Source organism: Ursus americanus, chromosome 30 (assembly GCF_024610735.1).
Source record: "Ursus americanus isolate L20-20 chromosome 30, mUrsAme1.1.p, whole genome shotgun sequence".
Taxonomy (NCBI): domain Eukaryota; kingdom Metazoa; phylum Chordata; class Mammalia; order Carnivora; family Ursidae; genus Ursus; species Ursus americanus.
This window is the reverse complement of record NC_142156.1, coordinates 30316668-30333228: the sequence shown is the minus strand read 5'-3', so window position 1 is coordinate 30333228 and position 16561 is coordinate 30316668. Positions and strand designations below refer to the sequence as shown.

Sequence of the window (16561 nt, the reverse complement as noted above, 5' to 3'; positions counted from 1 at the left end):
GGCTTAGGGGCAGGAGCAGGCCGGGCAGGCAGACCAACCTGGGAGTGAGTCAGCACCGCGCTCATATTGTGTGACCCTGACAACCGAGCCTTTCTTACTTGTGGGCTGGGGCCCACAGTGCTCACACCTCAAACTGCTGGGGACCAAATGACACAATGTGTGCAACGCGCGGCCCTGACACTGGAGAGGGCAATGCAAATGGCCCTTAATAAGGGGATGGTTGCCAGCCTACCTCTCGGGCTTCATAGGTGTCCGGAACAGTAATCCGATAGGGGGCATCAGGGATGTCGTAGTATGGCTGGTCCTTGTGAATGTCCTGAAAACACAACAAGGCTCCCTCTTCCAAACCGCCTTCCCCGCGCACCTCTGCAGAGCTGGGCCTCCAGCTCACACTGGGCAGCAGTGTGTTTGCTTCCCTTCCCCATACTTGTCTGGTCTGTGATGGACTTCCAAACTTGCTGCAGCTCATTGGGAAAGGCCAGGGTGGGATCTGGGGTCCCCACCCCCCATGTGGCCACTTGTAGCATAAATTAGGCTCAGGCTTAAGGCAGGGACACTCACAGCACTCAGCGACAGTGACAGGGTCTGGAGGATGTCCAGCATGGTCTTCAGCACTGTCCCGCTCCAGAGCAAGTGGGGAAACCTACACCAAGAGCCATGTCTCAGGGTCTGGGAGCCAAATCTTCAGCTCCTTAAAGTGCCGCCTCGAGGGGTGGGGTGGGGTGGGGTGAGGTAGGAGCCCCACCTCCTATTGCCCAGCTGAGGGTCAGAGGAGGTCAGGAGGCCTCCTAAGCAGGGTACTCAATCAGAAACACCCCCAGTCCCACTCTTCAGGGCCCAAGCATGACTCCACGTGACCTGCTCTCAACCAGACACCAATCGTCTTGGTTATACATTGGTCAGGCCACACTCCCTCACTCCCCAAAGTGACCCTCCCTGTTTTTGACCAGGGCTTCTTAATGTTTTCATGTGATGGCACAAATAGAAAATGGTGGTATTTGCATGACACCCTGGGGCAAAGAGAAGAAGCTGCTCCTAAATGCGGTGGTCAGTGTTGAGGGGAGCCAACTCTGCACACCTGGGACTCATCGTGGCCCACTGCTTAGGAGGTCCAGCTCAGACACATGTCATACGTGTGTTGCACTTGCTTTCTGGCCCTGCCTAGACCAGGCACACAGCACCTCCAGCATGGCTGTTTGCTGCCTCTGGCCATTATACGGCAGACAGGCGGGCCCAGCCCACCTCTGAGGGTTCTCATCCATGTGGGGGCGTGTCCCATGACAGTCTGTTTGGCTCCCAGAACAGAGAGCCTGGAGTGGAAAAGGATCCATGTGGGCTCTCCTTCCTCTCTGAGGAGCCTGGAAGACACTGATTTGACCAGGCACCTCTGACTGGGCTCTGGGGTGGGAGATGTCACTTAGGATGGCTGTGAGCTTCCCAGAGTGAGCCCAGAGAGGCCCTGCAGCAGAGGAGGGTGGGATGCAGAGACACAGGCAGGTGACACCCCTTGTCAGGAGATGCACTGTAAGTAACATCAATAGCTCAGAATAAGTGGAGGTTTCAGGACCAAACTTCAGACCCTGTAGCAAATTCCATGACATCCTGAGGGAGGCTGCATTGCCACCTGAGAGTTTAAATTCTGACTCCAATTTTTCTGCACTGATAGTGTAAGAATGGTTCTTCCCTACATTCCAAATCGAGAAGTTTACACACACACACACACACACACACACACACACACACACACACAGAGAGACCATTAGAAGGAAAACGAGCTTACTTATCCACCAGACCAGACAGATACTTGTCCGCCACCCTCCGTATCCTCTTGTGAATGTGGTTGAAGTTCACTAATAGAAACTGTGCATGCCGCTCCAGCTCCTCCTCATTCTCCTTGGTCTTAGCCTGGAGATTCAGAAGAGACAGGTACAACAGGTGTCTTCCACGTGCCTCGGGCAGACACACACACACACGCTCCGACAAGGCTTACTTTATCCGCCATCATGTTCAGGAAGGCATCAAATACTTTGTCTGCGACAGCAATCACACACTGCATCATCCCTGAAACGAGGAGGAGGTTTCCACAGGTCAGGAGCATCAAGGGAAAGGGACCAATCCCAGCTATTTTCAAAATATTTTGTTTGGAAAAGATTTTGGACTAAAGAGGAATGGCAGAGAGAGCACAGAGCTCCCACATACCCTGCACCCAGCTTCTCCTGATTTTAGTAGTTCTTTTGTCAAAACTAAGAAGCTGACAGCGATACAATACTCTTACCTAAATTTCAGGCTTTATTCGGATTTCCCGTTTTCCCACTAATGTCCCTTTTCTGTCCCAGGACCCAATGAGGATGCCATGCGGCACTGCCAATCAGGTCTCCTTAGTCTGCCACAATCTGTGTTGATTCCCCAGTCTGTTCTTGCCTTTCATGACCTTGACACTTCTAAAGAGCACAGGCATTTTGTAGGATGTCCCTCAATTTAGGTGTGTCTGATGCTTGCTCATGATTAGACTAAGGTTACAGGATTTTAGGGAAATCCCACAGAGGTGAAGTGACCTTCTTGTCATATCGTGGGGTGGGGGGTGTGAAATCAGTATCTCCTACTGCTGGCGAGGCTGACCTTGATTGCTCAGGTATAGTGGTGTGTGCCAGGTTTCCCACTGGCCAGTTACTATTTCTCCCTTTCCATGCTCTACTCTTCAGAAGGCAGTCACTGCATCCAGCCCACACTCGGGGAGGGGAATTAAGCAGCAGCTCCTAAAGAGAATGTGGGTGTAAGTCAAAAACACCACAGTCACCGAGAAATGCTCTGGGGAAGATACTTTGAGCTTATGCAGACATGTCATTTCTCTTTAAGATGTTGCCCATTGGCTTTCGCACCTGTCAGTGGGCTCTGCCTGCAGCAGGTATTCTGGTCTTACTGGGATTTTCTATTTTCTTCACTCTTTCTTGTTTTAGTAATTGGAATTCTTTTAGGAAGGTCTGTCCCTTCTTCCCCATGTTTCATTTGTTCAACCATCTAATCAGTACAGACTCATGGATATTTCTTTCTTTCACTGGGTTATAATCCTATACTGTTGTTATTTGTTTTGTTGCTCAAATTGTTCAGGCTTTGGCCATTAGGAGCTCTTTCAGGCAGGCTCTTGTGTCCTTGTGACATGCCCGCAGGACTTTCCTTTCCTTTTCTTCTTTTTTCTTCTTCTTTCCCCCCCCCTTCACAAGATCTTCCTTTCTGGCACTGTGAGCTGTCCTAGGCTCATCCTGTATTTTCCCTGGAGCCTTGGCTCCCTTTACTGCAGGATGGTGTTTAGAAACCAAGACCCGAGCACCAGATGTGGTTGTTGCTGTCAGGGTGCAAAGCAGATTTTAAAAAGCAACAGCGGGTGGGGCGCCTGGGTGGCACAGTGGTTGGGCGTCTGCCTTCGGCTCAGGGCGTGATCCCGGTGTTGTGGGATGGAGCCCCACATCGGGCTTCTCCGCTATGAGCCTGCTTCTTCCTCTCCCACTCCCCCTGCTTGTGTTCCCTCTCTCGCTGGCTGTCTATCTCTGTCAAATAAATAAATAAAATCTTAAAAAAAAAAAAAGCAACAGCGGGGAGCAAGCATCACAGTGCCGATGTCATTAAATGCCACTCGCCCTCCAGTGCTGTCCCAGTTACGCAGAGTCTTTGGGGTGGCTAAATGATAGGGCTGCAAGGTCAGCTGGGCAGAGACACTAGGCAGGCACTGCACCTCTGTGCCTCAGGCTCAGCCAGAGCCTGAAACATAAAGAGACATCACATATGTGTTTGTCATGAGGTTAAATGGGCCCCTGAAGCTCTCAGACCTGGAAAGTGATTTGGGTGACCTGGACAGATGCCCCAGAAGGGAAAGGCTGATCTCAAAGAAGTTGGGTTTAGTAGGTGAAATCTTGGTTTGGGGTGTGCTTAGTGTAATATCTTTTCATGTAACTCTTCGCAAACTGAAACTGTAAGTTCCTAATAAAAAACCATCAGATAGTGGTCAGATGTCAATGATGATCATGCAGTAGCCTCTATGGAGATTTTTACTTAAAAACAGCCACTTTCCTGTTTGTGCTTAAAGTTAGCTTGGGATTACCTTGGTCTCGGTCTGTACCGACTGACCAGGCAGCTGGCAGGCTACACAGCAGGAACACATGGAGGCTTGGCTCACACCTGCACAGAGGAGGTGCCAGCCATCCCCTTCGGGCTGCTAGATGCTTCTTATAACCTCTCTCCTGCTTGGTTCTGAAAACTCATCAATAACAAATCTCCAAAGACATCTTCCCACCTCCCATGTTTTAGGAGAGAAAGTAAGAGGAAAGTACACTCAGTAGGTACATATTTATTGGCTTAACCCTAAGTACCATACTCAGGACAAAAACAACCCATTTGGAAATCGTGCAGAAGAGTACAATGTACTGTCAAAATTAAGTGTCTGTAAAGTGTACATCAGTCCCCAGGGCAATTTAATTTCCTCTTTTCAAAAAATTTATTTTTATTTAAATTTTGTTAACGTATAGTGTATTATTAGTTTCAGAGGTAGAATTTAGTGATTCATCAGTTGCATATAACACCCAGTGCTCATTATATCAAGTGCCCTCCTTAATGCCCATCACCCAGTTACCCCATCCCTCCATGAATCTCCCCTCCAGCAAACCTCAGTTTGTTTCCTAGAGTTTCTTTCTTTCTTTTTAAACTTAAAAAAAAATGTTATTTATTTATTTCTCAGAGAGAGAGAGAGAGCACAAGCAGGGAGAGCGGCAGGCAGAGAGAGAAGCAGGCTCCCCACTGAGCAAGGAGCCAGATGTGGGACTTGATCCTGGGACCCTGGGATCACAACCTGAGCCGAAGGCAGACGCTCAACTGAGCCACCCAGGCATCCCATGTTTCCTAGAGGTTCTTCGTCTCTTATGGTTTGTCTCCCTCTCTGTTTTTATCTTATTTTATTTTACCTTCCCTTCCCCTATGTTCATCGTTTTGTTTCTTAAATTCCACATGAGTAAAATCATATGGCATTTGTCTTTCTCTGGTTTATTTTGCTTAGCATAATACCCTCTAGTTCCATCCACGTCATTGCAAATGATTAAGATTTCATTCTTTTTGATGGCTGAGTAATATTCCATTATATATATATATATATATATATATATATATATATATATATATATATATATATATATATATATACACACACACACACACACACACACCCCCCGCATCTTTATCTGTTTATCTGTCAATGGATATCTGAGCTCTTTCCATATTTTGGCTATTATGGACATTGCTGCTATAAGTATTGGGGTGCATGTGCCCTTTAGAAACACAATGTTAGTATCTTTCGGATAAATACCTAGTAGTGCAATTGCTGGGTCATAGGGTAGCTCTATTTTTAACTTTGTGAGGAACCTCCATACTGTTTTCCACAATTTCCTCTTATGACACAGCAACAGAAAAACAGAGCTCAGAAGAGGATGACATTTGAGCTTTAGAAAGGTAGTTAACTCATTCTGTCTATAGATATTCTCATTAGGAGGCTGGCGAAATATGGCAGGTTCTTAGGCCCCTAAGGGTTGGCAGTCTCAATTTTTTTTGTTGCTTACCCCTCCTCCTTGAACCAAAGAAACTCAGGGTAACCCAACTGTCTAGCACAAAATAGCTGTTAAACAGACAATGGGTGGATAGACGAGGGGAGCAAATCAATGAACAGCTCAGCCAGCAGTTAACAGTGTCTCTACTGTACCCCCAAGTGGTCCTGGGGCATGTGTATGGGACCCTCTGAGCGTGGGGCCCCTCTCCTGTATCCTGCACCCCAGTGGAAGAGGTTTCCTGGCATACAAACTGCCTGCATCTTCCACCCTCCTCGTCCAGTCCTTCCCCGCACTGCCAGCAGGGGGAGCTTGCAAAACCCTCACACTGTCTTTCCTTGCTAACTCAGCAGAAATAAATCCACCCACCCAATTTCCTACCAGTCGTGCAGTAGTGTGAAAGGTTCTGTAAAGGACTCATTGGACAAAGGTCTGACATGAAACAGCACCTCGGAATCCTTGGGGTAATTTTAAAAATGATTCTTCAAGGACTGACTTTTCAACAATAGAAAAAAATGGTACCAGAATTATCTGGGGATTAATTCTCCATTGGCGAGAACAAATTGATAGATTCTTCAGTGTGCCAATGGCTTCTAAACATAAAAAGAATGCCTCACTACTAATTGTACTTAATAATAAATTTACTGATTTTAAGAATTCTCAATTAGCATTCCTCAAAATATTTACCCACATAGTTAATCAATCAAAACTAATGGATCTAGTGCACTCAGTTCCCTCAAATATTTAAGCCAATTATAAAATTGATCAAATTTTTCTAAGCATTTCATTAAAACACAGGTCTAATATTTCAGTTTCTTAAATTTTTAAATACTTTAAAAATCAACACACAGACCAATAGAATGATGCTTAAAACCCATCAGCGTTCTTGTACTAAAACCGGTCAAACAGTGACTATACTATGTGCTTAATGTTTTCTCTTTGCAGTCTCAATTTTAATAACTCTTCTTATTTTTATTCCTATTCTTATCTTAGGTTTGCCTCACTAGAATTTCAGTAACTCTAATATTTTTATACCACTGGAGAGTTCCATTTATTTGTTTTCCCCAGAGTCTGGTGCTTTTAGGACTGGTTGTAGCTGAGACCCTCTGTGCCCTCAGGATCTGAGGACATTTGCATCACCGGACTTGCAAGTCTTTGCGTTTCATACAGATTTCCTTATTCTGAATCTTCACCAGAAACGATGCAGTCCTTAAATTGGGTGTGACCCATGGGTCCTGATCTGCTGCCCTGACATTCTGGCCTGGCCTAAAGCACTGCTGGAAGCGTTCGTTCATGGTCCTGAGTGGGGTCTCCTTATGGCCAGCAGGACTAGTGAGGCATGGAGCCCCTCACAGAAGGTCTGGGGCTGTCCCCACAGCAAGCTCTTTCACGGCTACTTTCAGTTAACAGAGTACCTTTAACTGGCTACTCTGTGGGACGCCTCTGCCCCGTCACCTGCTGGGCACCCTTTCTACTTGGTCACTCTTGGAGGCCAGGCGTGACTTTATTGCAGGTGCCAGGCCTCTTTCTGGACTGTGTGGCTCTTTCCTTGTGTTCCCTCTTCCCTCATTATACAGGAGAAACAACTACCTCTCTCTACTTCACAAATACTTAGTGGAAAAAACCAACATCTTATAAATACATATATCCTATATATTATGTATTATTGTTACATATTACACATTATATCTGTTGCTTTGCTAAAATATGTAGGAGATCATATGTATATATATCTTAGTGTAGTTGGATATACACATTATCCCAGTTTATCTGCCCTTCTTTTAAGCAAAATAATAAAAAAACGAATTCATGTTCAAATTATGATACTCTGTCCACTGGGAGCCCTTTGAAATTGGTTCTTGGTGCTCCTAGCCTGCTCTGGACATTTAAAAAGCATGACTGCTCCCTGACCATAAAAACGTGCTCTAGGTCCGTCAATGACCATGTGAGGAGCCCAGGATTCTTTCGGCATGGGACAGTATTAGAGACTGAAATCTGGGGGCTGGAGCATACTCAGTCACTGAGGTGGACAGGAGTGATGCTCCTGAAGGCTCGATGGGTATAAGGATATATATTTTATACTGATCTTTCCAATGCAGTGTGTAACTTCATGAAACTATTTTCTTCACGCAGACAGAAAACTGACAGTACTATTCCTTTTTAGACTACTAAAGCTCATTTCGTCATCAGAGTACCACAACAATGAACTTACCAGACTTGTCCTTCTGAATAGCTTTATCTTCAAAGTAGCAGAACATGACCTGGAAGCGGTCAGGATCTGTTGAGCGCAGTACCCTAGCAAGGAGAACAGTTTTGAGTAAATTTTGAGAAATCCAGGCCCTCTCTATCACAGACCTGGTATTGCCCAGAACTGGTGAGGCTGTGAAGAACCAATAACCTACGCCACTTGAAGAGTCATACGCTCATGCAGACTTTCTGGAGGGAATTACCCACCGTGTATCATGATATCCCCACATTGTTCCATCCAGCAACCCAGCACTAGTGATAGATCTTAAGGGTTACGTGCATAAGGATCCTAACGGTGCTGGCTAAATGTCCATCGATAGTCGGCTACACCAAAGTACACCCATTTAATGGCACATCCTGGAGCCACCAAAATGAGAGGTAGCTCCGCGTGCACCGCTAAGAAAAACATCCAAGATGCACTGTTCTATGAGACAGCAAGGTGCAGGGGAAGTGGGTACAGCGTGAGGTCAGCGGTAGCTTTCCGAAAGGCCTCCAGGCACCTTCTATGTGTGGGATAAATATGTTTGCATTTACAGAGAATTTCTAGAAGGGAAAGTAAAACTATCAAGAGTGGGCATCTCTGGATTCAGAGCCAGGAAAGTGACATTTGTATTTTTCATCGTTAGCATCTTCTGTACCACCCCAATGTTTTCCTTCTCTTTTTTATTTTATGTACCGTTTTTACTTTTATAGTAGCTGTTCGGAGTCTGGGGGCTCCACTAAGATAGTGGGGCACATGTGTACACAGGCAAGCGCTTGGTGGAGCGCGTCTGTGGGCTTCTGCACCAACCTTTTGTGAGTCAAACCTTAGTAGGGCAGGCTGGGTGGCTTTAAGCACATACGTTCTTGAGCGTTCAGGTTCACACAGCTTTTACATAATTTCTTACATTGCCCACTTTGCTGGTTTTCTGGGTTTTTTTAAAGATTTATTTAGAGACAGAGATTGAGAGAGAGAGTGCAGGCGGGGGGGGGGGGGCACAGAAAGAGAGGGAGACAGCATCCCAAGCAGACTCCCACTGATCACGGAACCCGAGGTGGGCCTTGATCTCACCACCCTGAGATCGGGACCCAAGCCGAAACCAAGAGTTGGGTACTCAACTGACTATGCCACCACGCGCCCCCACTTTGCTGTTTTAAAGCTCTCCTAATAGCCAGTTGCTGGGAGCCTAAGCCAGGTTCCTGCCTAAAGGCTTCAGGGCTGCTTCTCCATGCTAACAATGCTCTCAGAGGCCTGCCAGGCAACCTGGGGTGGGAGCTGGGCTCTTGGGAGCTGCCTGTGGGCTGTCCCCTTAGGGTCTTGCTCTACCAGCCCACTCCACAGAGTGTCCTGAGAACCTGAGAACCCCATTCATGGGCACCCTTGTGGGGAAGCAGGAGACAGCCCTGTCTGTGGGCACATGAGGCTGAGAGGGTCCGGAGACATTTCTTGTAGCCAATCAACCTCGGAGCAAACCAGGTTTTTGGTCTGTGTTGGTTTGCTTGTTTTGTTTTGGTTGGTTTCTCTTTCAAAATATATACTTTATAAAAAGGACGAGAGCAAACAGTACTAACACACAATAGGGAATGTTCGTGGGATCAGTGGTTTTCCTCTCCATTGATTTCCAAGTTTATGTGTAATGTTCTTGTATTACTTTTATTAAAAAAATTATAATGAAAAAAGCAAGGAAAGGGGCGCCTGGGTGGCACAGCGGTTAAGCGTCTGCCTTCGGCTCAGGGCGTGATCCCGGCGTTCTGGGATCGAGCCCCACATCAGGCTCCTCGCTGGGAGCCTGCTTCTTCCTCTCCCACTCCCCCTGCTTGTGTTCCCTCTCTCGCTGGCTGCTTCTATCTCTGTCGAATAAATAAATAAAATCTTTAAAATAAAAAAAAAAAAGAAAAGAAAAAAGCAAGGAAGGTCAAAATTTCCTTGGCTCTATGAGACTCTGGGGGAGAATGGGTCACTAGTTTTCAAATTCTGCTCTGTTGTGGCACCCTCAGGCTACCAAGAGGCAGGGAGGAGGGGACAGGACAGGAAGGTAGATGCTCACCCCACTTACCCAAAACAGCCTTAATCTATTTTATATGTTGGGCTTCTGAGCAAGAGTTCTTTTACCAGAGGGTTTCATGGCACCAAATAAAGTTTAAAATAGTGGCATTTACCAATTATTCCCCCTCTTAAGAACTAACACTTTCTTTTTCAAACCATTTGGTAAAGTTTTTCTATGACTTATTGCACCATCCTGTGACTTGAACGAACAGGCAATGTGTGACCTGACCTTTCTCGACGACAGGGATGCATCACTCTGTAGCTGGTCTATTCAGCTGCAGCCCAGGGGAGCCTCAGGCCTTACCATGTGGAACTGCAGCATTTCACACACATGCTCTGAGCATCCCGGCTGCTTCTTCCAGCCATCAGTTAGGAGAGGCAGCACGGCACCGTGCTTAACAGACTACATGGACCTCAGTCCAAATCGGGGATCATTACCTTGAGTAACTAACTTAACGGCTCGGTGTCTCAGTTTCCTCAACTGTAAAATGGGTATGTAACACTGCCTACCTCATAGGCTTGTTGGAGAGTGTGTCAATGCATGTAACTTAGCATAGTGCCCGGTATGGGATAAGCACTCAATCCATGTTAATATTGGTCTTCTCATGATGATGATTATTGCAGCTGTTAGGTCTGCCGTGGTTACACATGTATCCTGAGTGTCGGGTCACCTGTGAGGTTGTTTTGGGACAGGCCCCTTCCCACTTGCTATTTGCTGTTTGCATTCAGCTGTGGTCCTGGAAACCAGTGCAATGAATATGTTAGAACACGCTCAGTGAGGGCCGGTTCCTAACAGGGGCTCTTGCACAGTCAAATGGACTGAGTTTGCAACATCTATAGTGACTGCTCAGAAGCCTATTCCCCATAAGGAGAGGATGATAAGAGAGTTTAGATACCTGGGGATTTATAAGACGTGGTGTTTGGTGCCCACAAGGGAGGAGCACACAAGCAGAGCAGTTTTGGTTTTTGCTTTTTAAGAAAGCTTACATGTCTTGGGAGGAACTGAAGAGAGTCCCATGCCAAGAAGGTACGAAAGTTTAAAAATTAGCTCCAGTGTGGCTGTGCGGGGAGGCAAAGGCCTGGATACCTCATATATTCCAGCCGGTAAACAGACAGGAGATAGGTGGACATGGCGAAGTCCAGCTTGTTGATGAGGGCGGACACTTCAGGAGCAGGGTCCAGCAGGTTGATGATGGTGCTGCGGAGCTCGCTCAGTTCAGCCTAGGGGGAAAGAAACACTCAAGGGCTCACACAGGCACCCAGAGCGGAAGGCGGCCCTCCCCCAGGAGCCGTGGAGAACATGTGGTAACAAGGACAACGAAAGGATCTGGTCCTTGTTCACGATAGCTTAGCAAAACCCCTGCCCTGCATCATCTGTCCTTGGCAGAGCGAGAATCCTTACGGGGGTGACTGTGTCGTTTTTCATGGCCGAGTTATACTGGAGGACGGAGCGCAGTGGCTCTTTGCTGGGAAACGTGAGCAGGGGTGACTTGGTGGCTATTTCACAGACCCCCTCATACCATTCTTCTGGCCAGAGTCCTGCAAGAGAGTGCACATGAGTGAGACCACCATCTTACTTACTTACACCACTGCAGTGCAGGTAACGGTGACCATTTCTAGAATCGTGGGTCTTTTGTTTGAGCCAATAATCCCCAAAATGGGGTACAGAAATGAGTCTGTTTTCTAACTCGGACAGGTTTTTCCTAAGATACATAGAACTGTCAGAACCCTAAACTACACCTGGGAAGTGTAACATCTGCAATCACTTGTAGGAAGCAGCAGCTGAATTTGGACAAATTTTGAATGCATGCACATTCATAATTAGGTAGAGTCCTGCCTCACCTTTGTTTTCACTCTGCACTCTGTCTTCCCCACGAGAGTGACTATCCCCTTACCTGAGCCCTCTACTGCAAATCCCATCAGCACAGAATAGAGCCAGAAGTCCCTGAAGAGCTTTTGCAACCGAGGCTTGGCTTCTTTGATGGGAGGCAACCTTCGGGTTAGCTGATGCGCCAAGGACAGAAGGAGAAAAGGGGGTTATTTGCTGACAAGCCCTAAAACCTACAGATGCAAAATCAACCCCAGATTCATTCTCCAAGAATCAGTGAATCATTTTGGGTAGGAAAAGACACACTGAGCAGTGACTGACACTTCTTGATCAATTCACTGGTAAATACCCATTCAACAAACATTTAGTGAGTAGCTAATGTGCACCAGGCACCACGCCTGGCAGGTGAAAAGCCCCATCCCTACAAAGAAAGGCCTTTCTGCTGAGTTTGGAGGCAGGTGAGGAAATTATCGCGGTGTGGCAGAGTTCCTGGAGAAGGTGTCATGGGTCTCAATGTTACCATGCAAGTAACCCTTGGCCTGGCAGAGAAGAGAGAGCAGCCCATCCACCCATAGGAGCATCAGGTCCAAAGCCTGGGCCTGGGGAGAGCATGGAGGGCTTGGGAGGCTGGAGCTCAGGTGAACAGCTGTGACTGGAGAGACAGGGTGATCGTGAGAAACCTTGTGGGTTGAGGAGAAATGGCTTTCAGATTTTTTCTGGCAGCACAACTTTTTCAAACAGTTGTCTTGGGCAGAATCCCAAGATTTAAAATAGGTAGAGGCAGAGTTGCTTAGGTGCAGGAGTGAGAGGCTGAGTCCCTGCATCCTTGCTCCAGATGGTGTCCTGCCCAGCATGAAGCAGGGAGTGGCTCACAACTTATGCAAAAATGTTAAATTTGTGCACAGCGCCTGTTGGACAAGCTGGTCCTCAAAGAACCCCCAGAGGATGTCGAGCTCCCTCCCTACAGTGATAATCAAGCTATAGTGAGGGGTCTCTGCAATCCACATAGTCATGAGAGCCAAGGACACAGAGGTGGGGCACATGATGACACCATGGCTGGGAGGGCGAGGCACAGCGAGATGGGTGCCTGCACCTGTGGCTGGTAGGATTATAAACTGATACGCTATTTCCTGGAAAGCAATTTGGTAAAATGCATCAAAAATTCTAAATATCCCCATCATTTCACCTAAAATCCTATCTCTAGGGATCTATCAAAAAAAATCTGATTTAGGCACAAAAATGTTGCAACATTTCTTAGAACAGAAATACAAAGAGAGGGGGGCCTGGGTGGCTCAGTTGGCTAAGCGGCTGCCTTCGGCTCAGGTCACGATTCCAGGGTCCTGGAATCGAGTTCCACATCGGGACTGCTTCTCCCTCTGCCTGCTGTTCCCTCTGCCTGCCACTCCCCTTGCTTGTACTCTCTCTCTCTGTCAAATAAATCAATAAAATCTTAAAAAAAAAGAGAGAAAAGAAAAGAAAAATGAAGAGAAAAACACTAAACCTGAACAGGGCATTTATATAAGTTACGGTATATCAAAAATCGTATTTTCTGGGGCGCCTGGGTGGCGCAGTCATTAAGCGTCTGCCTTCGGCTCAGGGCGTGATCCCGGCGTTCTGGGATCGAGTCCCACATCAGGCTCCTCCGCTGGGAGCCTGCTTCTTCCTCTCCCACTCCCCCTGCTTGTGTTCCCTCTCTCGCTGGCTGTCTCTGTCAAATAAATAAAATCTTTTAAAAAAAAAAAAATCGTATTTTCTAAGATTATTTGGTGACACAGGTAGAACTTACAATACGTCAAGTGAAAAAAATGCAAAATGTATATAACATGGTATAGATTTAAGGTATATGTATACAAATACATGTGCATAGAAAAAGAGGGGAAAACTCCAGTTGCATATTAATAATGATTATTTCTGGGTAGCTGGGTTGGCAGGAGTTTCGAGTTTCTTCCTTAACGTTGCCTGTACTTCCTGGAGTTCTGCCATAGATATGTTGCTTCCACAGTCACAGCGAGGGTACAGGTGCTGGCCTAGGGGTGGGCAGCATGCTGCATAGGAGAAGTAAGCAGCTTCTCCTCGAAAGCCACTAGGGTGCTGTGCCCTTGGAGACAGTCAGTCGAGATAGGGTAGGGGTGCAGCGTGGCCTGTGAGAAGGTGCTGAGGCCTGTGAGAAGCACTGGGGAGGGCAGCAGTGGACAGAACTGTCTCAAGGTAGAAAGGACACTGCCACTAAAGCACGCCTGAGGGGCTTCCAGCTTGCTAGTGGCCAAAGATGGTGGGTCTAAGGAAAAGGAGCTCTGGGATGGTCTCTGAGGTGATGGTACTCCCTAGGATAAGGTCCCAAGAGACGGTGGAGGCATGACGGGGTTCCCAGACCACAGCCTTGGCTTGGTGTTCAAGGTCAATGCAGCTAAGAGGTTCTGGTGGCCTATAAAGAGAACCTGCCTTTGATGGTTATGGTCAGGCTTTCAGAATGCTTCACTCCCAATCGGATCAGGGGCCCCAAGTGACTGAAAGGTCCAAAATGGTTTTGGAACAGTGAAAGAAAGTGACTGTTGGAAATCTATCTTCAATTTGTGATCCTACTACTCCTCACCCTGAGAAAGTCCTGCCTCCCTCCTAAGAACTAGGGCTTGGAAGTGCCCTACAGGTTCTCCCCGCACTGATGACTCCATCATACCAGCTGAGATGGCTCTGGCCCCCAGGAAGGGAAGACTATGGTGGAATCGCAAAAGACCCCAGAAGTGCTCTGAAGCAACCTCAGATAAAGACACGGTGTAGCCAGGCTGGTTAGGACTGTGTGCAGGAACACATTCCTATGCTTCAGGAAAGACAGAAAGGAGTGAGGAGGTTCCAGAGAATGGAGGGAAGATGATGAAAGGGTCTTGTCTGGCCCCAAGACAGGACAGGTAAAGAGTTATAAGATAACTGACCTGCTCTCCCCTAAGAAGATCAAGGTCAGAGAAACAAAAGCCTGAAATAGATGAAGGAGTCCAAAGAGATATAACAACCAAATGAAGTGTAGGAACCTGACTGGATCCTGGATTTTAAAAAGCTATCAAAGAAGTCATGGAGAAATCCAACTGGGACTGGATGTCTGATATAAGAAGGATTGGTTTTCCCAGGTGTAACAGTGGTGCCAAGCAGGGTGGAGACACCCTCCCCCTCACCACCATTTAGGAGACCTAGCTCCAGCGCCCAGGGCTGAAGTGTTGTGACTCTCTCTACAATCCACCTTCAAATACCTCAGGAGACACCTGCGGGGTACACGCGCACACGGAATTAAGCAGATATGGCAAAACAGTAACTGTTTTATCTAGGAGGTTGGTATATGGATGTCCATTATTCAATTCTTCCAGTTGCTCTGCATATTGTTCAATTTCGTAATACAAAGTTGGAAAACATATCTAACCACAAGGCAAGCCTCGGAACTGGAAAGAAAACAATGGAGTAGATGTGACAGAAGGTACTGCTTTACAGTGGGGGCCAAAACGATACACCTCCAGTGGAGAACAGACCCAAAAATGTAAGAATTGTCAAGAAGGGCTGAAATCCAGTTTTTTCAAGAGTGGGTTACATGATCAGAAACCTAAATATGTAAGAAACATTATTGGTTAGTTTAAAATAACCTAAGCAATATATACTCATAGACAGGAAATTCCAGCAAAGTATATAGAGTAAAAAATGAACACTTTCCACCTGCCTCCCATTTTCAATGTTAAAAGTTGGCTGCACCTCCTTCCAGATCTTTTCTGTGAATAAACTACATACGGCGAAAGTGACAATAGCAAAGGTTTACTGAGCGTTGACTGGGTGCTGGGCGCCATTCTCTGTGCTTTCTGCACATTCTCTCATCATCTCATCTAATTTCCACAGCAACCTTATGCAGCAGCTATAGCTACTGTCCTAAGTTCAGAGAGAACACAGAGGGTGGGAGGTGGGATTCCCACCAACGCGGCCAGCACAGCCTTGGAGAAACCCAGAGCAGATGGCGTGAGCACAGCAGCCATGCAGTGGGCCTAGGGGAAGACTTCCATGCAGAAAGAGCAGCCAGTGCCAAGGCTCCAAGAAGGGCCAGGCTTAGTGTGTGTGAGAACAAGGTGGAGATGGAGGGAGCTGCCCAAGAGCAGATCATGGGGCTTATTAGGCCTCGGAGGAGCCTGTGCAGAGGGAACGGCCTCTCTGAGCCTAAATGACAGTGCCCATGCTGAAGTCCCAGTACTGAGCAGGAACAGTGAAGGTTCTAAGAAAGCAATGTGACCATAGCTACTGAGTACTGACCTGGACCCCAATCCAGCCACACCTGTCAGCTCTTAAACACAATGGACAGCCCTTTACGTGCCAGAAATCTCTCAAAATGAGCAACACACAGACGCCCCCTACAGGCTCCTCACAAGCCTACAGCGTCCCCAGAGAGTCCTGTTCTCACATTAGAAGGCTTCTGGGTAACAAACACACTCTTGGGTACCAAAATCAGGGAGCAACGCTCTGTGATAAGTTGGTCTTCCTGACAATCCAATGTTTTAGATTACAGAATCTAAAATAAATTTTAAAGAGTGATCCTAGGGGCACCTGGGTGGCTCAGTCAGTTAAGCATCTGCCTTTGGCTCAGGTCATGATCTTGGGGTCCTGGGATTGGCCCCACACTGGGCTCCCTGCTCAGTGGGGAGTCTGCTTCTTCCTCTCCCTCTGTTCCTCCCCTCTGCTCGTGCTCATCCTCTTTCTCAAGTAAATAAAATATCTTTAAAAAGACACAGAGAGTGATCCTCGCTCCACAGATCCCTGTGAACTCCTAGGTGGACTGGAGTTTGGGGAGCACTGCTCAGTAATACCCTATCTGTCCTGTAACAGCTAAGGAAGCTGCACTGCAAGCCTGGC

The 16561-nt window shown here is 47.1% G+C and overlaps 1 protein-coding gene across 2 annotated transcripts in view; it reads right to left on the bottom strand.

Annotated features, from left to right (window-relative positions):
• PI4KA (phosphatidylinositol 4-kinase alpha) overlaps window positions 1-16561 on the bottom strand; it is a 118477-nt gene that overhangs the window by 36750 nt on the left and 65166 nt on the right. For both annotated transcript variants that reach the window (XM_045802541.2, XM_045802540.2), the window contains 8 exons: window positions 11754-11862; window positions 11261-11397; window positions 10946-11079; window positions 7798-7880; window positions 1991-2061; window positions 1781-1905; window positions 562-643; window positions 233-316 (listed from right to left, as the gene is read on the bottom strand). In XM_045802541.2, the coding sequence (XP_045658497.1) occupies window positions 233-316; window positions 562-643; window positions 1781-1905; window positions 1991-2061; window positions 7798-7880; window positions 10946-11079; window positions 11261-11397; window positions 11754-11862 (825 nt within the window). The remainder of the gene's footprint in view (window positions 1-232; window positions 317-561; window positions 644-1780; window positions 1906-1990; window positions 2062-7797; window positions 7881-10945; window positions 11080-11260; window positions 11398-11753; window positions 11863-16561) is intronic.